At 38.1% G+C, this 25,381-nt stretch overlaps 2 protein-coding genes and 1 pseudogene across 5 annotated transcripts; all 3 read left to right on the top strand.

Moving 5' to 3' along the window:
- The first annotated feature begins 11,282 nt into the window (after positions 1–11,282).
- LOC126790891 (DNA-directed RNA polymerase V subunit 7-like) lies at positions 11,283–13,317 on the top strand (annotated as a pseudogene).
- A 6,132-nt stretch (positions 13,318–19,449) lies between these two features.
- On the top strand, positions 19,450–21,724 carry LOC126791053 (UPF0481 protein At3g47200-like). Of its 3 annotated transcripts, none has more exons than XM_050517451.1 (2): positions 19,450–19,656; positions 19,860–21,724. In XM_050517451.1, exon 2 carries the CDS (start codon positions 19,865–19,867, stop codon positions 21,395–21,397), a length of 1,533 nt encoding a protein of 510 aa, XP_050373408.1. In that variant the 5' UTR covers positions 19,450–19,656; positions 19,860–19,864; the 3' UTR covers positions 21,398–21,724. The 3 variants fall into 3 exon arrangements, with proteins under 3 accessions (XP_050373408.1, XP_050373407.1, XP_050373406.1); XM_050517450.1 differs by having other exon boundaries at positions 19,450–19,678; XM_050517449.1 differs by having other exon boundaries at positions 19,450–19,773.
- Positions 21,725–22,946: 1,222 nt separating this feature from the next.
- Positions 22,947–25,097, top strand: LOC126791126 (UPF0481 protein At3g47200-like). 2 transcript variants are annotated; one of them, XM_050517532.1, is made up of 2 exons: positions 22,947–23,194; positions 23,395–25,097. In XM_050517532.1, exon 2 carries the CDS (start codon positions 23,438–23,440, stop codon positions 24,863–24,865), a length of 1,428 nt encoding a protein of 475 aa, XP_050373489.1. In that variant the 5' UTR covers positions 22,947–23,194; positions 23,395–23,437; the 3' UTR covers positions 24,866–25,097. The 2 variants fall into 2 exon arrangements, with proteins under 2 accessions (XP_050373489.1, XP_050373490.1); XM_050517533.1 differs by having other exon boundaries at positions 22,950–23,194; positions 23,527–25,097.
- The last annotated feature ends 284 nt before the right edge of the window (positions 25,098–25,381 follow it).

Below are 25,381 nucleotides of genomic sequence, written 5' to 3'. Positions count from 1 at the left end.
AATTCGTGCATGCAGTTAATATATAGATAGAAATATATTATATATATAGCCGTCTCATGTACTGGGTTTATTTCAGAATAAAAAAAGCATTAAACACGTGGTCAAATACCATCGTTTTGGTCAAAGGGATTTCGTACTCGGCGATCGGCTAAACGACTGGCTTGAGACTATAGAGTAGTTGACTACTTGACTCTGCAAGGACTTGGTTTCGCTTGGATTTACTTGTCCATGAATCTAAGATCGATATTTTTGTTTCTTCTCATAACCTTATATGCAATTGTGACACTTATTTGAGAAATCCCATCTTATTTTCCAGTAGCTGTATCAATTTCTACAAAAGTCAACCTATTATAAGATTGATGTTAGGAATTTTGTGCTTTACTTTCCATTAACATGCATGCTCATTTTCGTTTGGACTAATTTAAGTTTATACATAGCTACTCTAACTTTAGGTCAATCTTCATGTTTAAGTTTAGAATCTCGACTTATCTAATCCTGGAACTCTGGAAGAACCGTTAGAATTGGAGTCACATCATCTCTACGCATAGAGTTTACTCCCCAATACAAAGCAATAGTACCTATAGACGAAAATAGTTTTCCATCTTTACAAATGAAGACTTGCAAACCCGATTTGGCCAAGAACCAGGGTGAAGCACCCGGCGCTTGTAGACCACATTGTAGTAGATGTGGGAGGTTGGAGTTGTAACTCAAGGGTTTAACACCACTAACACGTCGTAGAAGACATGAAATGACTAAGTAGTGGGGAGGAACACTAAGAAAGACTAAGGCCTAGTTTGGCTCCGATGTGCGATTAGAAAAATATGTATTTGCATATTTAATCACAAGCAGCTTCTAAAAGATTCATTTTGCAGCTTTCATAATTTGACTAAAAGCTGTATTGGAGTTCGTAAATTTATAAAATAAACTGATTCACTAAAAACTTTGGTCAGATTATTTGCAAATTTAAGCTCATAATCTGAGTCAAACTTAGTCTGAGGGTGAGTTTGGCCCCGATGTGAGTTTTTTATAATTAGCTGCAGCTAAGCTGTCAGAAAAATCAGTTGTCAGTACTTGAAGTGTTTGATGAATATTGGTATAAAAGCGTGGTGAGTTTAAAAAAGTGTAGTAATAAGGTGATAGATTATAATCTCTCATCCAGAATCAAAAGCTCTAGTTTGCAGCTTTTAGAATTTATCTCGGTGTGAGTGAAATTCTTATATAATCATATACAATTTCTATTTATCAATCACCTCAGTTAGATTATTTGAGAATTTAAACCCATTATTTGACAAAAACTCATGACCAAATGGGACCTAAGAAGTATAGCCAGATTGAGCGAAAGCTTACGGGTTAGTTGAAGAAGATTCTTGGAGGCCAATAAATCAATAATGACACGAGATTTATGTTACTATTGTCTAGAAACTTTGTTGAATTGATTCAACGGCGAGTTTTGAAGGATCACTGTGGTAGAATTAGAAATCACAAAAGGATCATCGACGCCACTCAAGGCATTTGTAGACTAGCTAATAGAGTTGGTATATCATAGTTCTAGTAGGTAGCAGTTGACTAAACCAGTCAACCTAATTCTTCATCGAAAATTACCAGTCAACCTAGTTTCTACTTTATAAAGTCAATTTGTTTTGCCAAGTCCAAATATAAACACGGGCAATCTTCTTTTAGACACGCATAGTTACTTGGTTGTTTGATTTGGGTTTATGTAACTAAAGCATTTGGATTTGGGTTTTTGAATTTTCGACGTCTTTTGAGTAATTATTTTGTGAGTACATTTTTCACGAGTAATTATTTTGTATACTCATTACACCACGTGTCACTGTTATGTAGTGTATTCAGTTAATCATATTACGTCATGGTATAATTAACATGTACACGTTGAAAATGACAAAAAATTATTTACATACATATAATAACCAATCAGAAACAATCACAGTAAAAAATGGACAAATAACATTAAGTGAGTACGCCACGTGAGATATGTAGCGGATATATATAATAAAATTTCTATTTTCACATCAAGTGCTGCTTTAGTTATGGGATTTGTTTGGCATGCTTAGTTTCAGTGTCTCACATTGTCGGAACTTTGCTTCCTTAGTGTCTAAGACTAAGCCAGGACCTTTCAAGTACGACTAAACTCTGTTTGTAAACTGTGAATGACTGTACCTTCTCTTTTGTGACAACTGACAAGTGACTGAGCTCATTGCCTTGCTGATTGGCAGGAGGTGATTTTTTTTGACATAATTATAAATGAAGTCGGAACAAGTTTTAACTCTTAAAAAAAAGTCATAAAAAGTTGCGTTTGATGCAGCTTGTCATTTCCCCATTCTACATACACACAGTAAGATATAAGAAATGATGATTTCCAGGAGTCACAGAGGCTTAAAATTGATGCTGGATGGTATGGATTAACTGGACCAGATGATATTGTATTCCATGTTTTACTAATGGAGAATAGTAAACCTCAAGATGTCTGCTATTATTTAACAACTTTATAATAATGAGAGAAAGAATTACTGATTTGGAAACAAACTGAAACATTTCTTGTTCGACTATAGGCTAGTACTTTTATTTAACAAATTGATGCATCTCTTCAGGGCCAGAATAGAGCATAGAAGGCATGTGCTTCTTTGTGAATTTGATATGTTGGAAGCAAAGGAGCAGCATTCAATAGATGGTAGTAAATTATGATAAAAGAGTGGAAGAATTACAACCCAAAATGGGGAAAAATCAGTATGTAGATCTAGAAACACTAAAAATTCTATTGAATGATATCTATTACGTTTCCTGGGTTGACTTTTGAGCATCGAATCGAATTTTGCTTAGAATATTTTAGTCAGAATCATATGAGCTGACTTGAGAATTTAGTTTTATATGAGTATTTAGTTTTATATGAGTATTGCATTGTTTTTTTATGTGATTCTAGTGGTGGCACCGTCATAGCTGGTTTTGGAGAACTGAGAAGGAGCAATGTTGTTGGTTATATAAGTTGAAAAGTCTTCTTCATTGTGCTTGTCTTTACTTTCATCCACCAAGTGAAATGTGCATTAGGCTTATTCTAGTGTTGTATCTTGGTTAAAACACTCGTTAGGGACCTTTTTATTTTTTTCTCGATTATTTCTTATTAATGTTCAGTATTTGACTAAGTGAGCTATTTAATTTTAAGGGCTTCTTATAAAAAAAGTCACATTTCATATATCAAATTAGAAAATAGTCAAATAAGGTTTGGAAATTAAAATGTAGTCACCTAATAAGACTTCTTAAACGGTTACCCCTGATTTTTGTAAAAACTACAACGTTGCCACCCTCTCTCTCCCGAGAATTCTCCCCAGAAAACTTAACTTTCCTTTTCTCCACTTTTTGATTTCAAAACATCGATCTCGTCGATCATCCGGTCTCTCCTTGATCAACGAGGCCTTCCAACGGACCTTGGCTCCAATGAACAAGCCCAGATATCCACTTGCCAAGAATGGCAAGAACTCTAGTAACTTAGAACTGCAAGACCGCTATACTCAATGGCGTTGCTCTTCGACAGCCGTCGTCATATTCCCTGGATTTTCCAATGAAGATCAAGAAGAGCCACACCTGCCACGCAGCGGCGGAGGTCGACGTTGAAATCGGTTGTGGGCTAAGATTGAGGACATGTGGAGGTTGGCAAGGGGAGAGGTTTGAAGCTGATTTTCGTTACAGAAGATGCGCTGGGTTTTTGGGAATTTCAGTGCCGGCGCGTGAGCCGATTTTCGGCGTCGATGGCTTGCGTTATAAAAGATGCACTAGCTTGTGCTCCAGTCGATTTGGGCGGTCTTCTTCTCGAAGATAGCGAGCATGTCATTGGTGGCGGTATAGCAGAACATCGTTGACGTGATTCTGGGTTTCACATGGATGCCCAGATCATTTTTTTGGGTGCCCAATAAGACATTTTTTTTAAGGCTCAATGGTTAAAGAACAATGAATCTAGCAAGGAGAAAGTTATGGGCATAGTCAAAGATGGTGACGCAAGAAACTATCGTTAAGTTACCTGTCACACTAACTATCACATTACCTATCACAATACCCGTCACAACACAAAGTTAGTGTGGTTGGTAGTGTGAGTATCAATTTACCTGTCACATTACCCGTCACACTACCTGTCACACTAACTTTGTGCTGTGACAGTTACTGTGATATGTATTGTGACAGGTATTGTGATAGATAGTGTGATAGGCAGTGTGATAGTTAGTGTGATAAGTAGTGTGACAGACAATCTGATTGGCGGTGTTTGTACTACAACATAAAGTGTCAATATGTATTAGTTCAAGATCACAAAAGTTTGTTATTTTCAGTCATTTTCTTCATCTTCATCATCATCATCATCTTCTTCTTTTTTTTTATTTTTCTTTTCACAACATAGTCACACAAAAACGGTGTGACATGGGTTGTGATAGGTAGTGTGACATGAGATGTGACAGTGAGTGTGATAGGTATTGTGACAGAGGTAGTGACAGGTAGTGTGACAGAGGTAGTGACAGGTAGTGTGACAGGGGGTGTGACAGATAGTGTAATAGTGGGTGTGATAGATAGTGTGACAGCGGGTGTGACTGAGGTTGTGATAGATAGTGAGACAAAGGTTGTGACAGATAGTGAGACATAGGTTGTGACAGTGTGTGTGACAGTTAGTGTAAGTAGATAGTGTGACAACTTCTGTGACAGTGGGTGTGATAGCGGTTATGACAGTAGGTGTGACAATTAGTGTAAGAGGTAGTGTAACCGTAATTGTGAAAGTAAGTGTGACATGCCGAGAGGAAATGTGAAAATATGCGAAATTTTGTTACAATTCAAATGAGATTGGTATGAGTATGCTCATAATAAAGATAATAGCTAGAATTAAAGAACCTTGAGCTTTGGTTTCGCCGGAATTGCTTGGCGGAAAGCCTTTGCAATGGTTGTTGTGTCTTATACGGTTGGTCGATTCAGAGTGGGTAATATATCAAATGAAAGAGGGGAGCGAGATCTTTCTAACGGTACCAATTTTGTCAAAATCTATCGCCGGACGGGAAAGTTATGGCCGAAATTAGAAAATGAAGAAATATAGTGAGAAATGGTAAAACAGTCCAGAAAATATTTTTAAAGTGACTTTTTTCTAATTGTTTTGACTTTTTTTTCTATTCCACTTAAATGTGAGACCTTTTTATAATTAATTCATAAGTATTGACATTTTTCTAATATAAGTTGGGAAATGATGCATTTTTATAATTTTCCCTAATTTTAATTGTATTGACGTCTGGTAGTTCTTGTTGTTATCCAGCGAGTCAGTACCTGTGCATATGTATACTTGATGTATTGTTGTTTATATGTTTTCTTATGCTTATGTGATTTTATGCTCCCAATTGTTTGGATAGTTTTGATTATACTTTTGAATTCATAGTATTAGGATTTGGCTAGCAGAAAGTCTTCCCCCCTTTGGTTTTCTGCCAGAGAGAAGGGTAAGGAGCTTACCCAAACTAACTTTACTCAGCCTTTGGAGGGGACTTATATTGGAATGAGCTCAAAAAGTGGTGTCAATCCTTCTTCTTCGGAAAAACCTTTCTCTCGCCGTGCAATAATGCTTTTTGATCATGGTTTGGAGGAATATGTACCTGCTGGCTGTATTGACCAAGAGATTCTTGATTATGTGGTTGCCCAGAGCCCTGGTTACATCTATCATAGCCCTGATGTAACATGATATATCTCAAAGTCTCCTCATGATCTGCCTTTCATCTCTCTCCCTCGGAATGGGCCTTACACTACTGTTCCTAACCATGATGAGTCCAATCTCTACCCTCATATCCATCACAGACCTGATCCAAGTCTATCCACCTGGACCAGCAAGTCTAACCTGAGCCAGGTCCAACAGATTGTCTCTTCTCCTTCTATTGACCAAGATGGCCTCTATTCGGTGGTAGCTCAGACTCCAAGCAACAACACCCATACAATTCCATTATCTCCCTTCCCCAACCGTGTGTCTGATTCTGCTATGATTACCCAAACTCTCTACCATGTATACTGAGATCACCCAAATCACCACCCCTCTCTCATCTCTCACTATTCAGCATGTGGAAGGAAACCCCCATCATCTCTGATAATTACTCTGGGGGATAGTTTGATGGAAAGACCATGGAGGGTCTAGATATTCTGGCAAATCCATCTGATTTTAATTATCCAAGTCCTATTGGTAGCTCTGAAACTAACTCTTTTATTTAGTCTTTAAGAGGAAAACGAGCTATGGAGGAATCTTCAAGGGTGTCTAAGTTGTCTATCAAGAAGAGATTTAGGAGTGACACATTTTCTTCTATCTCCCCTTTAGATTCTGGTAGTGGTCTCTTTTCTGAGATTTTGGGGCAATTTGAATGCTTTGTTGGTGCTAATGCAACTCGTGGGAAAGTGAGCCAGAGGAGTAGATCCAAGAGAGTTCGTAGTCGTGCCCAAGTGGTGGAGTTATCTTTTGCTAATGCTGAAGCTTTTCCTCTGGATCCAGCTCCGAACCATGTCGAAGGCATTGAGGATGGATTGAATGCAATGAAACTAGCTTTAGCTGAAGCTTTCCCTCTTTCTTCTGTTTTAGATATTAACTCTATGACTTTTCAGGAACTCCTCTCAGCTGCTATGGTTCTGATATCTTCTTCCCCTGTTATGTCAACAGTGAAATTAATGAACAAACTCCAGTCCCTATCCAAGCTGTTTGTGATGGCGTGACGACATATTCTTATGCTTGTGCTACTGTGATTACTCTCCCTGAGGATCCTACTATCATGAGGGAGTCCTTTTCCAATAGAGCAGTGGGTGGCCCTCTTGTAATTCTTGAATCTGATCTATATCCGGATCAAGGCACGGTAGCTGGCCTGATGTAGCTACGGGTCCTCCATGAGGTTTATGGCTTGGAATTGTCAAGGTCTTGGGGTGGACTTGACTGGAAAATCGCTCAAGTGTACTGTGAAACGCTATCGCCCCTCTATGTTATTTATTATGGAAACTTATCAGGTGGAATCGGTTCTCGATTTTTGGAAGTCTAAGCTGTGTTATGACCATCTGTTTGTGGTGAACCCGACAACGACGAGATCCGGCGGTTTAGCTTTACTTTGGGATAATTCTATTAATATTTTTAGTATTACTAGTTCGGAGAATTTTATCAACACTTGTGTTACCTTCTCCTCTGATGCTTTCACTTGTAATGTGTCTTGGATGTATGACACTCCAAATTTCAATGAAAAAAATTGCTTTTGGAGTTCTTTGTACCCGTCTTTCAACCAAAGATTAATTGTGTGGCTCTGTCTTGATGATTTCAATGAAATCCTATGGCAATATGAGAAATGGGGTGGCCTTCCTCAACCTCAATGGAGGTTGAATCTCTTTAGAGACTTCATTGCTCGAACCTCTCTTCATGACTTGATGTTCCAAGGGTCGGAATACACATGGTTCTGCTTTCAAGATAAGAAAATTGTGATGAAAAAAGACTGGATCGTGCCCTTGCTAATGATTCTTGGATTTCTTGTTTCCAATGCTGTCAAGTTTTTTATCTCCCTAAGATTGGGTATGATCACCGTCCTATTATGGTGGACACTCTTCCCATGCAATTTAAAGCGCCAAAATTGTTCCGCTTCGAACATCTATGGAATAGTCACCCATTGTGTTCCCAAATTGTTAAGGATAACTGGTTACCTTCTTCTCCTCCTAATTTTGTGGATCAGTGGTGTTTAAATTTGAGAAGATGTAGTCATGCTTTGTCTCAATGGGCAAAGTCTTCTTTTCCTATTGTTGGTAAACATGTGAACGAGAGCCTCTCTAAGATTCAAAATCTCATTGACTCTGGGAATGATGAGATTTTTGATGATATCCAAGATTCTACCAATTCCATCCATAATCTTTGGACTCTTGAAGAATTATATTGGAAGCAACGCTCCCCGAGTTTCGTGACTGGCTCTTGGTGACCGTAATACCAGCTTTTTTCATCATACTACTCTAATGAGTAGAAGACGTAGCAAGATTCTTCGTCTTAAGGATGATAATGGTATTTGGCTTCAAAATGAAAGAGATATCTCCTCTCACCTCAACTTGTTCTTTAAGGATATATATACGCCAATTCCACTCAGCATCAAAACCTTGTTTTAGGTTTTGTGAGTCCGGTAGTTACATTTGAGATGAACTCTGCCCTACTTGCTGAGGTTACTCTAGAAGAAATCAAGTCAGCAGTTTTTGGTCTTGGTGCTTTAAAATATCCCGGGCCAAATGGGTTCTCGGGTGCAAACCCATTGGAATATTGTAAAAGAGCTTATTTTTACTGCTACCTCGTCCTCTCTGCACCTCATTTCTTCCTTTGAACGATTCAATGCAACTTTCGTTGCTCTTATTCCTAAGGTGGAAAACCCCGAAGTGGCATCTTAGTTCCGACCTATTGCTCTATTCAATTGTGCATACAAAATTCGTACCAAGATTATTTCTACAAGACTCCAACCCTTTATGCCTCTTCTCATTTATGAAAATCAATCGGCTTTTATTTCGAGGAGACAAATCCAAGATAATATCCTTATTGCTCATGTATGTTTCACTACTTGAAGATGCAAAAATGTGGTGATGCGGAAGAGTTTGCTTTAAAACTTGACATGAATAAAGCTTATGATAGAGTGGATTGGTCTTTTGTTGAGGTAGTTCTCTCCAAAATGGGCTTTGCTCATCAATGGATTCGGTTAGTGATGTGTCACTTCAGTCTCTATGGCTGTCTTGTTCAATGGAACGTCGGGAAAATTTTAAACCTACAAGAGGTCTAAGGCAGGGTGACCTTTTATCCCCCTTCTTGTTTGTTTTTGTTAATGATGTGCTTTCCCTCATGATTAGGAAGTTATGTTCAGACAACCTTCTAGATGTTGTTAGAAAGTCAGAATGGTCCCCATATTAGCCTTTTTATTTGCGGATTATTCTCTTTTTTTCCTTAAGGCGAGTCTCTACAACTGCGAGACTTTGTCTGATACCCTTCACCATTACTACTCGGCATCAGGACAACTCATTAATCTTCAAAAGTCCTATGTCTATTTTAGTCCAAACATTAGGCCTGAAATTGTCGAGCTTTTAAGCTCTGTGATGAATATGAATGCTGTTCCAAATCCGGGTATCTATCTTGGACACCCAATAATTTGGGGGAGATCAAAAGTAAAGGCTATGAGTTATGTCAAAGACCGTATCTTGAACAAGATCATGAGTTGGAACCTTTCTTCTCTCTCACAAGCAGGCAAAGAAGTCATGATAAAATCTGTTGCTTCAGCTGTCCCCACCTATCCAATGTCAGCCTTCAAATTCCTAAAATCCACCTACAGGCACATTCTGCTATGGCAAACTTTTGGTGGGGTTCTTCTTCCTCAAATGGCATTCATTGGAAAAGCTGGATGAGTTTGTGTGCTCCAAAAGATGAGGGTGGAATGAATTTTCGTAAAATTGTTGATTTTAATGATGCTATGCTTCCAAAACAATGTTGGAGGCTTATCTGTAACCCTGAGACTATGTGGGCTCGTGTTTTGAAAGACCGTTATTTTTCACATAAGAGTTTTTTGGAGGCAACTAGAGGGTCCTCTCTTTCTTGGGCATGGGCTAGCTTATTAGAAGGTAGGAAGCTACTTAAATTGGGCCTCTCGTAGAAGATTGGAGTTGAGACAAATGTGGACTTTTGGAATGACAATTGGATTCACAATTTTCCTAAGGGAAATTTAGCCTCCTTCCTCCCGTAAGTTTCGCAGTTCACCCATGTTTCTTCTTTGATTAACATATTTTCTGAGACTTGGGTTCTCAGTTCTATTGAGCATTTTCTTCCTGTTAATGTGGTCAATGCAATTAGAGCAACATTGTTTGGCTCCTCGGATGATAATGATGTCTTGGTTTGGAAACATTCAACTTATGGATTATATACTGTAAATCTGGATACAAATCAACTGTACACTCTCATCCCCCTCCCTCCACCACTTCTACCAATAACTCTCACATCATCTCCAAGAAGTTGTGGAACTGGATTTGGAATCTTCATGCTCCCCCGAAAATTAAGAACTTTGTTTGGTGGGCGGCGTCAAATGCTCTAGCCACCAACAATAACCGATTCAGACACCACCTTGTCATAGATGCTACTTGTCCTCTTTGTGAGCAGTATGAGGAAACTATTGAACACTCTCTTTTCCTCTGTCCTTGGGCATCTAGATCTTGGTTTGTGGACCCTCTGTATTACTCAGTCTCCCGTCAACGATTCTCATCTTTCTCTAGATGGTTAGAGGACATTTCCAGCGGTGATCCCTCCTTTTTCAGGGCAAAATATATGGAGGCAACTCTCTTAGTTTTTCATCTATTGTATGTTTGGAAGGGTTAGATGCTCTGCTATTTTTTATCATTCTCAACCAAATCCTATCACGATTGCATCTCTTGCATGTTCTGTTGTGGGTGAATTTCTTGCCATTCCCATGAACTTATCCCCTCCTTTGCATTCGGTTAATTTGGAGACAGAGGCCTCTAATAGAGGTTGGGTGGCTCCGGTGTTGGGCTCTTTCAAAACCAACACAAATGCGGTTTGGAATGAATCCACTCAATCTTGTGGCCTTGCAGCTGATATTCGAGATGCTAATGGTGTGGTGGTCAATGGTGCTGCTGTTTTGGATTTTTGCTTTCTCTTCTCTAATTGCTAAAGCAAAGGCAATGACTTGGGCATATCAATAGCTTTGTACATCTCTCTTCCCTCCATAATTGTGGAGTCTGATTCTCTCTTCCTAATCTCTGTTTTAAAGAATCCCCTGTCGTTGGTTGAGTGGACGGCGTCTGCAATGCTAGAATCCGCAAGCGTCTCCACCGGTTCCAACGAGTTAACTGGAATTGGTCCAGTAGAAAGGCAAATGAAACGGACAATTGGGTCGCCTCGAAAGTCTTACGCAGGGTGTGTCCGGAAGATTGGGTTTCCAATCCCACTCCTCCCTAATGCATATTCTCTTGCTCGATACTCCTCAATGTTTTTCATTATATGTTTTGCTTTGGCCCTCGGGTTTTTAACGAAAGTTCAAATTACCAAAAAAAAAAAAGGCACATTTTAGGGATTTGGCTTGCAGTTTTGTTCTTTTTGAACAGTTTAGTTTTGATAAATGAATGAGCATGCAGACAACATTGATTTTCGTATGAAAAAGTTGTAGAACTGGACTGGAACAACACTGTTGGATAATTCTTTAGGATCAAAACTAATGTGCAGTTGGTTTCTGTTTCATTTTTTATTCTCTGACAAGTAGGAAGACAGAGAAATGCAACTCAAACAAGAGTTGAACCGGAACGTTGTAAATCAGAAAATGTGGGTGGGAAAACATTCATGCTATACCCGGAGGTCTCTGATTTCAAAAAGGCAGCCAAGGATCTCAGTGACCTTCTAGCTCTCACAAGTCTTGAAAGTATATGAGAGGGAAAAGTTAGGCAACAGGGGATGTGCTGTTTCCAGTTGCAGTGCCATGACCTTCATGCTTTTCTGGGGAGAGATCTTAGAGGAAATTGTGCCAAAGGTGCTGAAGCAAGGATTTACCCTGAGATTTGGCCCGGCCTATTGATAATGGTTATCTCTCTTCTTTAATTATTACAGATTAAAGTTATGTGCCAGGGAAATTCCTGTGTTTTCGAATGCTAATATGTCGATAATTGAAAAGGTGTTACATTCATTGTCCTAGATTCCAAGTGGCTTGAAGCAGAAAGGGAAATTCAGGCTTTGATTAGTATACAATTTTACATGCTAATTAGACAAACTTTTGAATCTCATAAGTATAAATATGTCTGTTAAGAACTACAATATCTTGGGATCCCTAATTTTTTACTAGCAGAGAACGTTTCCTATTTATTGATGAGTAAATCATCCCCACAAATTACGGAACAGTGTTGATGGAGTAGGAGTAGAAGGAGAAGAAAATATGAATTTGTTTGATGAATACATCCTTTTTTTTAATTATTGGTGAAAGTTGATGAAGACATTCTTAATACTAGCAACCTGACACACAACTCGCATGCAAGAAAACTGTTACGTTCTCCTCAAATTTTTTATCTCACGTTTAAGTTTAACATTTCTTTTATTTTATTTTCATTTTTTGTTATTTATATTTACATAGCAATATTAACCAACATAGAGACATATCTGACAGTTCACAAATTAATAAAGTTTTTGAGTGTCCGCTTTTTAGTAATAAAGATCTAAAGGACGGATAAATAATATCACCGTTTTTGATTGAGTTAACACACATATACCAGCTCTTCATTTCAGTGATTTATAAAGCTTTGCTGGATAACTCTGGTGCCGTGTAAAGGGAATACGGTGTTGCAACCATCATGGATGTAGAAAATCAAAATACAAAACGATCACACACAAATGCAAACGAGCTTGTATTAAATTCTGAAGGTCTAGAATACATTACAAATGCAAACGATTACACATACCTTACAACCAGCTCATCAAAATATATTATTTAACATCCCACGTACTCAAACACCAAATCACAACTTTATTTCTAAACTAATCCGATCTTTAAAAGGGCCAAGAACAAGCGGGTTTATGCTCTTGATCAATGAAGCACAAAAGAATTGTACCTGTGAGAATTCGACAATAGATCGAGATACTTGTTGGTTTTGTGAGCCAGAGATAATGAAGTCCGCATGTATATATCATAACTTATGAACCTTGTTGATTATTTATTTCAAAGTCCTGTTCTAATTATTTCTTAACTAGACTTTCAAAGTTTCAATCCATAACAACCCCTTAACAGTCTGGTATCGCCTAGATAATTTTTCTTCTTATACCGGCGAGCGGCGGCCATATAAATGTTCATCGTCGTCTTGCCCTTATAATACAAAATCGAGTTCGCACCGATCTAAATTGTTACCGTTGTACATCTACTGCTTGGGCAAAATAATATGCTGAGGTGTGTGGATCGACATGAAATGGTCTTTCGATTTGTACAAGACCATAACAACCTTCAGTCAAAATACTATTTGTTTGGTTAGTGTGTGTGTATATAGGCTGATATCAAGGGGGATTTCACCCAGAGAATCCGGAGAATCTGAGAATCCTAGATCTTCTTTGCGGTATGCCGAGAATGCCTTCGTGAAGACTGCTGAAGAAGTTGCAAGCTTATGTATTGCTTACCTAGTTACCTATTACCTTTTCCCTACAAAGTAATTCCAGATCCTCTTTCGGAAGAGATAAGGTTATGAGGTTATCCATGAACATGGCATTTGCTTAATTCTGCAGGTGCCAATTTGCATGACGAAGAAAGTAATCACGAAGAAACCTTCATGCAATAATCATCATGCCAATTAGTTTATATGATGCGGGAAGCATCCACGATAGAAACAATATTTAGAAATGACTTTAAAAACCAAGTAGAAAATACTAGAATCCACTAGTAATACGCAGGAGATTAACTATCAACTACGGACACGTACAACCATAAGAAACAAGAGAAACTTTTATATATGGGTTTACTAATAATTTGAATCCAGTAAGGGGATTTTGAGAGTCGCCTCCCAATAGAGTATTGGTGGTACGCGCCTCATGCACTTGGGTTGGAGAAAAGGTTTCCGCAGATTGTGGTGTCTCTCGTTCGGCTGCACGGCAGCGTTGGTGCCGGCCCTAGGCCTCGCTTGTATGAGGCTTGTGTGGTCGGACGGGACGAAGGGCTTGTGCTCCGGCTTTACGATCGGAGATCATGGCGGAGTGGATCTGAGGTCAGACCATGAATTGTGGCGGTGTTTCACAAGATGGGGGTGTGTGGTGGAAGAAATGGTTCAGCCTTGCGATGGTGACTATGGTCCTTGTAGCTGCAGGGGGAGTGGTCAACAGTGGCTTTGGGAGGAGGGATGTTGAGTGTCCGATCATTGGTGGATCTTTTTCTCCAAGATCCGGGCTCTCAAGTTTCAAGGTCTTGGTGGTGGTGGGTGATGGCTGTCGGATCTCTGCCGGTGACTGCTTTTCGTCAGCGGTCAGGGACCTAGTGTCGAGGCAACGCAAAGGATTGGATGATGGTGATCTTCGTGCAACGGCAATGGTGATCTCAGTGCAACAACGGTGCAATACTTGGTCCAATCCTTGGCCTTACTTTGCTCCTCTTTGGTTATGGGCCTGGTGACGTCTGTTGGGCCTTGTTTGGCCTAAAAATAAGTGTTGGGTTCGCTTTTTGGGCCTTAACCAAATAGTTTGGTTATTTAGTGTTTTTATTTATTTATTTTGTTTAATAATTCACAACAAAGATTTTGTAGGGGGAGTCGGGTTTCGTGTCCGTGTGTGCACTCTTTGTGTCTTGTCTACTCTAGGTAGGCAGCAAGTTCATTGCTTCGTTAAATGGGCGTTGTCGCCTAGTGGTAGGGTGAGATTAAGTATCGTCAAATTGTTCTTCCGGAGGCAACATAGTTGGAGAGCTGTTGTATTGGACATTAGGATATGTAACTGTTGCTTCATTGTTGTTAGGATCTCATATCTATTGTTCTCTCATTAATGTATGTCACCATTGTTTTTTAAAACAAATAGAGTCGTTATGAGAGTAATACTATTTGCTAGTTGATGCTTTGTTGAGTACTTATTTTTATGGATCTTTGATATTATATCAGATCTTTGTAATCAGGGGTTTAGGCTTCACGTCATCCCTTATATTTGACAGTTTCATTAATAAAGAATTGAGGGTAGCCACACCAGCCCTCCAAAATTACAATCTATAAGATGCTTTGTACATGCATTAGAATACCAATTTTGAATAATCAAATCATTCGTTTTATATGAAGATATTTTTTCTTTTCTCTATGCAGAAATTAGCTGAATTCTCGTTAGTCCACAATTGATTAGTAGCTAGTAGATATGTACATGATTCTCAAGTGTGATACTATGTTATCCCTACCCAACACTACGTACTAGCTAGCGCTTATATGTAGAATTACCCGATGTAATTAGACTTTTCTTATCTTGCTAGAAATGTACGTACATATATATACTTACAATAGTTCAACCTTTTACACTAGTTGATTGCGCTGGCTTAATGTGCAGTTTTCTTAAAATCACATAGAAAAGTAGAATAAAATACTCCTCAAACTATCACATACTCGACAATTTACTTATTTAAGTTTTAATTTCGACTGATCACTCCTTATACTTTTCAAATTCGACAAATCTGGTCATTCCGTCATTTTTTCATCTAATTTGAGTGTTAAGTTGTTTTTTGGGAAAACAGAAATTGGATGAACTTAACACCCAAATTAAATGGAAAGATGACGGAATGACCAAATTGCTCGAATTTGAAAAGTATAAGGAATGATCAATTGAAATTGAAACTTAAATAAGTAAACTTTCGAGTTTGTAAAATTGTGAGGAGTGACCAGTATTTTATCCTAGAAAGTATATAATTGTGCGAATCAGACTAAACCCAAACCTAGATTTCAAAGGATCATAATGTCCACGACCTAGCTTGACCACCAGGCTAAGTCTTGCATTTTCCTTTCAGATGGATCGTCATCTTTGTTATCTCGTGCCTCAAGGGAGTCAAGGCCCCTTGTTACTTGGAAGCAAAATCAAGCAATCATATGTCTGCTATGATTAGTCATAATATCTAGTATTAGAGGAAGTCTTTGTTGCTGGCAGTGTCATTATAATTTTAAAGTGAAGCTTCATTATGGATATGATATATATATATATATATATAAATTTTCAGCTGCGGATGTCTGTACGGTGCAGATTCGGTGATTCCGACGACCGACAACTGACAATGCGCAACGACGGCGCTGATGGTGCCGGCCGTGCTACCCTCCTTCTGGTGCTTCTGTTTATGTCAGCCAGAGCTGTAGTGCTGGTCAAAATCTTGAAATTTCTGCACGGTGCGCAGAAAATTTGAAATTTTGAGACTCAGGCAGTGTGAGCAGGCGTTGCAGCTTCGACCGAGATAAATAGGAGCACCAGGAGAAGAGGAGCAGGACCGGCACCATCCAGAGTAGACGTCCGCAAACCAAGAAAAAGTGCAAACGCTGCCTTAAAGAGGTTCAAGCTATTGCCGACGGCGTCAATGGTTTCCTGGTGTTGCACTAGACCTCCATTATTACCTTTTTCTTGCTAGTAGACTCGCTAGCAACGAGTTTGAAATTCACCCAGAAGTACTTGAAGATTTTTGGTAAACTTCCTAGCTGTACTATCCATCTAGCTCATGGTTTGAAGCTTTTTGAGTATGCATCCACACTTTTTCTTGGTTTGCGGGCGTTCGTTGTGGATCCCCTTATATATATAACTAGCCTCGAACCCGTGCGATGCACGTGATTTTATAACATAGGTTTGTCGTTTGCAGCGTTTAATTTAAGTTTAAATGTAATGTTGTTATGTAATTTTGTTTAACACGAAGTATAGTTTTGGGAAAAAAACATAATCAGTGTTTTTATATAATTGTCATTATGTCTATGTGTGAGAGTAAAATTATAGAGAGACAAATTGAAAGTTCGTAATTTGGTGGTACTTGTTGTGCTACCTTTATAATAGTAGAGATGAATGAATATAAAAAATGTCGTCGAAATATCGGCGATATTTTCGTTTTTCTCACATGGTGATATATCGTCTTCTTACCAAATTAATATCAAACGAAATAATAGAAATTTCCCGAAATATCACGCGATTTTCAAAATATTGCTATATTTGTGGAAATTTGACGGTTGACCTTGCATATGAGATGCCACGTGGTGCGTGTCTCCAACCTTTTCCACCAAAATAATAGTTGCAAGCTAAGTAGCACAAACACGATTCAATACGTTGACATGGCATATTAAAAAATTTTAGACACGGACATGTAGCGGAAACGTTAATTAAATATTACTTTAAATATAAATTTATACATATTTTATATAGAAAATTCTATTAGATGACACTTTCTAACATTCTCTTGTGTTTTAAAAATGCTTTATTTAAATTTGTGTTACGCAACTTAATTGTAACCAATTGAGAAATTCCAACCCTTCTATTGAAAACCCATTTCTTTTCGTTCACCCAAACAAAAAATCTAAACCCATTTCTTTAGCCCACTTGTCAACTTTCATTTTCTTCTCCACCCGACAACTCAGTACCCACCTCTTTCTTCTTCTTTACCACCGAGCACCGCACCACACCTTCTCATTCACCTTGCAGCGCCGTCGTCGATCAGGCGAGACTCGAGCATGCATCACTGTCATCGGAATCGCCTCCTCATTCTCTTCAAAACTATGGTCTCAAAACATCCATCAAAGTTCGAACTCCACAACTTGGGATTAGAGGCAACGGAAAAGCTTGAATCTATGGCTAATGCTTCATCTCCGGCGAGCTCCTTGGTCTCTGTTTGGTAAACCCAGTCCTCCTCTATAGCTATTTACTCGATTCAAATCGGATCCTAATCTTCCCCATCATTCCTTCTTTGTTTTGATTTTTGGCATGAAACCATAGAGTCGGCGAGCCAAATGAAGACTCCAAGGTGAGCTTGGAATGTAGTAGACGACTTAGAGAAACTTCAGTGTGGTAGCAGCAGCTTGAATTCAAGATCACCGAACTCAATTCGCGTGTCCCTTTAAGGACACGATCGTGTCCAAATACCAATTCGCGTGTCCAAGCCGTGTTCGGATATCAGTTCACGTGTCCGTATTCGTGTCCGTGTCGGACACGCAATATGTGATCTGGTGCCATGTCCGTGCTACATAGGTTGCAAGTGTAGGGAATTGAACCCTGCTCTGCTCCTTAATGAATTAATGCCTTACCCAACCCGGCTAAGCACGTGTATTCGATTATAATGTATCTTTATAATATATCAAGATTTCTATGAAACTACAAAATTTGTAATTTTACTTAATTTCTTTATTTTATTTTCTAATTTTAATCATTCATATACAATTAAGTTTTTAACTAATTTGCAAAGTACACATTATACATGCCTGTTGAATGCATTACTGCACAAAAATACTGCTTATTTCTTTATTTTTTCTTTAGCTCTTCGACCATTTCATATACCTTTTATATCGTAATGTATGTTTTAATAATTAGATATATTTTCTTTAATTGATATTTTGAATAGGTTTTTAATAATTCTCGACGATTATTTTATCTCAAATTACTACAACTCACTATAAACTAATAATTATATAATAATGTTTTATGACATATAGTAGATAATTGATCAAATAACCATCTCTCAAAAATCATTCAAAATGTCCATGTTTTTATATAAATTTTCATTAATTTACTCAATTATTTTTATAGATTAAATTTTTTTAATTTTCAGACCCTCCATATTTCCGTTCTCGCCAAAATTTTATTCCTTATATATATATATGCCAATTGATAATTACATTCGATGAGTTTCGCCTCGCTGGAAATATGGCCTGTCAATGCATGGTACATATTTTTTATATGAAAATGTAGGTAGTTGTACCATAGAATATAAATTCAGAAAACATATCGGTGTGTATTCTTGTGCAAATTAAATTAAATGCCATGAAGCATCGATCCACCGATTCAACTGCCCATTGCTAGTTTTTTTTCAGCTATAGTAAGTTTTTTTTCGTTTATCGCATCACAATCTACGTAACTACTGATTCCAATCAATATCACGTTCATATTCACTCACTGGAGAGAAAACATCTCTAGAAATGTAGGAGACGGCGCGGGTTCGGTGTTGGCTAAGAACTTGATCATGAGTGGTAGGTTTGTAGACTTATTAACCAAAAAAAAAACGACTTATATTAAAAATATAATTTCATTAAACCTAACATGTTGGACTAATTTGAACAGGATTTTTGTGTTCGTTGATCCAATTCACATGGTCATAATGTGCCCGTAAATTAAAAGCCAATAGTGCTCTAGCTCGACTTGTCGATTGTCCTATCTGATCAATATATTGTATTATTTGGGAACAATTCTTATATGCGGACCTCCCCACCACGTGGTTATGAGGCAACCCAATCACTTATCAGAAAATCATTTCACTGTTCCGATTGTACCCTTACTTAAATAACCATCATATCCAAAATACCCTCTTACTAAGCTTCTTATTGGATAGCCCCACCGCCACGTGGTGGAGTTTCCTCACGGAAGAACTTCTCATTATTTGGTGACCATACCAGCCATGTGTGAAAGAGCAATTAACTAATCGTCAATGGTTGTTGTGGGCTTAAAAAGGATTATCTGTCGAAAGCAAACATTTTTTCGATACAAAGAAAGCAGACTTTAAGTAGTTTGATATGCATGGTCTTCGTAAATAATTGCAAGTAAACAATTAATCAACTTGATGTGCGTTGAGCAATGCCCTAGCGTGTTGACTATACAAGAAAGGACGTAGTTACATTGACTATCTCAAATTATCTCTCATCCTAAATTTTTTTATATAATTCATAAATAATTATAAATTTTTTTATCAAATTCATTATGAAATCCTGACTCCGTCCTTAACTATAAGTACCAAGCTAAGTGTCAATATAAACAAGTTCTCACAACCATTTCGATCTATACCTCTTATCAATTTCCCTGATAAGTTCGTCTAGATCTATCTGTTTTACAAGGAATTGGTTTGCTGCAAAAAGCCTAGCTAACCCAAAATTCGATCAATTTCTACGTACAGATTCCCCTACTCAACGTTGATTTACTGCAAAGTTTTCCCTGTACTTACTCGATCTCCCTCATGTACGAAATATATATAATTTTGCTTCTGTTTTCTTGTTACTGCGTTCCTGATTAGGCAGTGTAGTGTACGTATATAGTGTATACTTATATGTTAGGTAATTTGACTATTACTTCCATTTATTATAAACTTGTTTCAGTTCAAGAAAGCCTATCTAATTTCTTTGGGACTGATCATATATAGCACGCATGGCTGCAAATCATACAAGTGGAAGAGATCAAATAACTATCAATATTGGTGATGACGGCAAGAAAAGCAAGGTATGCAAGAAATGCATCTTCAGAGTTCCTAAGGTGCTCCGGAGACAAAGCCCAGAAGCATATACACCTGATGTTGTTTCACTCGGACCATTTCATTACCGAGGAAAGCGAGGCAAGGAGGATGGTAAAGAAGGCAAGGATGTCAAGGAAGGCAAAGATGGCAAAGGCGAGGAAGATTTCCAACTCTTGGAACGAGTGAAAGAGAGCTATGTGAATGAAATTCTCTCGGAGATGAAGAACATAACTTTGAAGGAGTTGACTGCAGAAGTCATTGAGCTTTCAGATCAAAAGGATGAAGGCGGGTTTGAGCAACGCGCGCGCAACTTCTATGCAGAACCATTTGCTCATATTCTCTCGGAAGACTTCATCGAGATGATGATAGTTGACGGATGCTTCCTAATTCAACTCTTCCGGAAGAATAACTATCCAAAACTCAGAGCCTATGATGACCCTATATTCAACATGGATTGCATGTTTCATTTCCTCTGCCATGACATTTTGCTCTTAGAGAATCAACTACCTTGGTTTGTCATCCGCAGCTTATATGACCTCACTCTTAAATTATACCCTGATCATGAAGCCTCTCTCTCTATTCTCATCCTTAAAGCCTTCAGCATACTACCATCACTGAAGCAGAGTTGCTCAACCTATGACAGGCATCTTAGTAAAATCAAGTGCCACTGTGATGCAGATGTTCTGCACATACTTGATCTAGTAAGAGCTTCCATAGTTATTCCATTAAGGACCATTGAAGAGAGAGCACATAAAGCAGCTGAAAAGGATGGTGCATCCAACCCAGAAGAACATCAAATGCATACTCCGAAGGCAGATCCCAGGCAGATCAATCCAGAAGGCAAGATCAACAAAAAAGCTGTCCGTAAGGCTATGTTTGACCCGGACCAACATCAGATGCATACCGCAACCGCTCTCTCAAAAGCCGACATTAGGTTTCAACCTGTTATAAAGGAGAGCATAATGGACATCCGATTCGAAAAAGGCGGGTTTCGCAGGAATGGGATTCTTATGATTCCGCAGCTAAACGTTGGAATGTCATCGGAAACATTATTCAGGAACCTTATTGCAATCGAGCAATGCTACCATGGTTATTCAAACGAAATTACATCCTACGCCATCTTGATGGATAACCTAATATCTTCCAAGGAAGATATGGAATTACTTTGCAAGGAAAAAGTAATAGGTAATTGGCTGAGTGATGAAGATGGTTGTAAGTTCTTCAGCAACCTTTACAAGGATATCCCGCACAATAAGTTCTACTATGCTGATCTCTGCAAGCAAGTGAATGATCATTACAGACTGAGGAGGTTTACATGGTTGGCTGCACTCAAGAGTGAAAAATTTTCCAACCCCTGGAAAATTTTGGCTTTCGTAACAGGTATTATCATTTTGATTCTTGCCGTTTGGAGTCAGACAAACAACATTCGGACTTTCATGCAGAAGTGACACGAGCTTGCTTTGCCTTGCTAGTGATTCACAATGGGGTTTATCACTTTGCGGATATATCTTTGTGCATATGCTTAGTTAATGTTCTTTTTGAGATCTTTGAATGTTCCCCTTTAAAATGTGATGTAATTTTATTGGTGTATTTGAATGTATTTACTCGACGTAATCTTGTATAATGTAGTGCTATTTCCTTGAGAGTAATTTTGCTTATATGTGATATGTCTAGTCCTAGTCGGTTGCCATGTTTGAGCTATATATACGTGGCCATACTTTTATGAACTCATAGCTGAGAAATAATATATGGATTATAAGATTATTTGTGAGGAAGATTCCGTCCATATAGACTGATACGTGAATGCATGGATCGCCAATGTACAAACATTGGAACATTAAACAAAGACTAGTTGAAGGGAAATTAATTTTAATCTTGCTGGATGGATCCGGCATAACTTAGCTACTATATGTCATTAAGCCGCCTAAGTAGACCTTGATTAATTTTGTGAATTGAATCATATGTTAAAAGGATTATAAGTTTATAACAATGATGTAGCAAGGGCTTTTACGTTTTTATATATATACGTTATTGTAACCAGATTTATGCTCATTCAATAGTACGTGCTAGCATTAAATTCGATTCAATAGTAGTTTTAGGCCGCTTTAGCTTATATTAGTAATCAACACCTTCATTCTGAACGATTATAGCCTCAAATTAAATTATATAATTTATGTGTTCTTCCTTTACTTTTCTAGTTTTCTTTCACTTTATCTTCAGTGACCCACTCTTTCAGTTATCCTAATGCAATATGAAAGATAATAAATTGAAAAGGCAAAAAAAAAAGGACGAAGTTAATTGCAAGCAACGCCTACTCAAAATAGTTTTCTGCTTATCAAATTTAATGCTAGTTGGGGCCATTATATAACTATTGTTCTCCTGATGACGAGAGAATCACCAACATAATATTCGACGTGAATACAATTGTACACTGGTGACAAAACAATAGTGTCTCTTGCACCTGCATCCCTTTGCGATCTTTTTTGTTGTTACCTACGTCACAAGCTCACGTCACTTAGCAATCATATTCCATGCATATTATATGATCAAAATGATCAATTATTAATGGCCCTAGAGATTACTAAAAGATGAAACTGGATATTTTTTTTCATACAAAACGTGCAACACGTACCATGCAGTTAAAAAATCTCTCAAATTTTTATTATAACGTATTTGTGGTGAAGGTTCCTGATAATTAAGTTAATGTTTTAATTAGTCCTTACAACTCTCAAAATATGACCTAACAGAGAGGTAAATTGTTATATTAGAATCATAGAATCATTTAGGCTCCTTGTCATCGAGTGGAGAAAGACTCTTGTAGATATTTCACAAGAGGATTTAATTTTTTTTTCTTACGTGCGGACTTAATTAACGGTGTGTTTTAATAGAATTACTTTGAATATGAAGGTGACATTAATATGGAGCTGGATTGTCAGACATGCATGGAATGGAAGAGTACTTAATTGAAAGACTGTAAAGGATGACCTAAGGTCACAATATTTTCGAGCCCTTCGCTATAGCAAGTAAAAGTATATTCATCTACTTCAATTATTGAAAGCCTACCTGAACGGCAATCAATTACAACAACTCTGGGTACCCCCTTATCAATTTTCCCTGTCACTCTTAAATTCCAGATCCATCCATTTCTTGTTAAAAGGAACGAGTTTGCTGCAAAATTTATAATCCTATAAATTCTCCTTCTCACAATAGATCTACTGCAGAGTTCTCTCTCAACCCTCGCTCAGGTACACTATGACTAAGTAGTAATTAAAAACACTTGTACTATTTCGTTGCTAGCTACGTAAAGTGCATATGCGTTCGATCTTTACATGCATTTCCCATTTCCTTATCCTCATTTTGTTCTCATTTTCTAGGTTGTTTGATTATATGTAGTTATGTACCATTGATTAATTGCCGTCACTGCACCTTGTTTCAACCCTTTCAGGAGATCGAACTGACTAGTTTGGGATTGATCATATATTGCACTCATGTCGTTTCGTAAGAGTGTGAAATATCATACAGTTATTGATATTATTGACGAAAAATGCGTATTCAAAGTTCCTAACGTGCTCCGCAGACAGAACCCAGAAGCTTATACACCTGACGTTGTTACAATCGGACCTTTTCATCATAATAAAGAAAAAAAAGGCAAGCTTAAGGAGGAATTCAAACTCATGAAAGAACTGAAGAAGAAATATTTGAATGAAGTTCTTGCACGTATGGAGAATATAACTTTGAAAGACTTGACTGGTAAAGTTACTGAATTCTCAGATCAGGAGAATGAAGATGCTTGCAGCTTCGAGACACAAGCCCGCAGGTTTTATGGAGAACCACTGCTTGCGCATATTTCTTCCAAAGACTTCATGGAGATGATGATAGTTGACGGTTGCTTCCTTGTTCAACTATTTCGGAAGTCTAAACATTCCATTCTCAGGTCGTCCGATGATCCGGTGTTCAACATGGATTGTATGTTTCATTTCCTATGCCATGACATTTTGCTCGTAGAGAATCAACTGCCTTGGTTTGTTATCCACTCTTTGTATACCCTTACCCTTGATAAATTCCCTGATAATGCCTCCCTTTCTACTCTCATCCTTAACGCCTTCAGCATACTACCATCATTGAAGAGAAGTTGCTCATCTTATGGTAAGCATCTAAACAAGAGTCCTTGTGATGTTGATTATCTGCACATACTCGATCTGTTAAGAGCTTCCATACTTCCATTAAAGACCATAGATGAGGGATCAAACAGAAAACAATCCCGGTCGTCCAACCGAGGTGATCAAGGCACCATAGGCAAGGGAGAGGAATCAGAGGATAAATCCGTTCATGACGGTGTCTTTGAGCCAGATCACCATCAAATTCGTACCGCAACCGAACTCGCAAAGGCCGACATTAAATTCCAGAAAGTTATAGAGGAGAGCATTATGGACATCCACTTCGAAGAGGGTGGTTGGTTCAGGAATGGGATTCTTAAGATTCCACAGCTAAACGTTGGAATGTCATCGGAAACATTATTCAGGAACCTCATAGCAATTGAGCAGTGCTACCATGGTTATTCTAACGAAATTACGTCTTATGCCATCTTTATGGATAACCTCATCTCTTCAAAGGAAGATCTGGAATTACTTTGGAAGTATCAAATTATAGGTAACTGGATGAGTGATGAAGATGGTTGCAAATTCTTCAGCAACCTATACAAGGACATCCCGCACAACAAGTTTTACTATGTTAAGCTGTGCGAACATGTGAATGCTCGTCACAGATCAAAATGGTATCAATGGTTGGCTGTACTGAAGAGTGAAAGGTTTGCTAATCCCTGGAGAATTTTGGCTTTCGGCATAGGTTTTCTCATTCTGTTTCTCACCGCGTGGAGTTCGGCGAACAATATCCGAGTTAACATGCATAAGAAGTAGTTTTATTTTTTGTTCGGAAATAAGTGAACTTTTTCTAGCTAGCTAGTTGTTCAGAGTTCACATTTGCCTGTGTTTCTCACTTCTTTGTGTGTGGCTCTTGTTGTTTTAAGATATTTGAATGTACCTCAGACAAATGTGCTTTTAAATACCTGAACGGTATGTTTCAATGTATATGTCAAAATGTCATTGTACCTCTTGCATCTCAATGCAAATTGGAATTTTTCTTGTTGGATGCTGATAATAATGCACTGAAAGGAATTCTAGTGCCTTTAGCTCTCTATGATGAAGAGAAACTTTAATTAATAAAGTGAGCTAGGGAAAGACTAACCATTCCTTTGAATTTAATTTGTCTCGGGGATATGAAAATGGATTGGTCTTTGTAAAGCTTCTTGTTTGGGTCCATATGCTTAATGCATGTCAATTTCCCTGTTACAAGAATAGATGAAGAAGACAAGCACCAAGTACTGATAAAGGACTTATGTTGATTGAACCCACTTTAGGGTCCATTCCCGTGCA

The sequence above is a fragment of the Argentina anserina genome, chromosome 4 (assembly GCF_933775445.1).
Source record: "Argentina anserina chromosome 4, drPotAnse1.1, whole genome shotgun sequence".
Taxonomy (NCBI): Eukaryota; Viridiplantae; Streptophyta; class Magnoliopsida; order Rosales; family Rosaceae; genus Argentina; species Argentina anserina.
This window is presented reverse-complemented; position numbering and strand designations above follow the sequence as displayed.

Bases quoted from the DNA above. Each gene is read 5' to 3' on its own strand.
- LOC126791126 (XM_050517532.1), top strand. From the start codon at position 23,438: ATGTCGTTTCGTAAGAGTGTGAAATATCATACAGTTATTGATATTATT.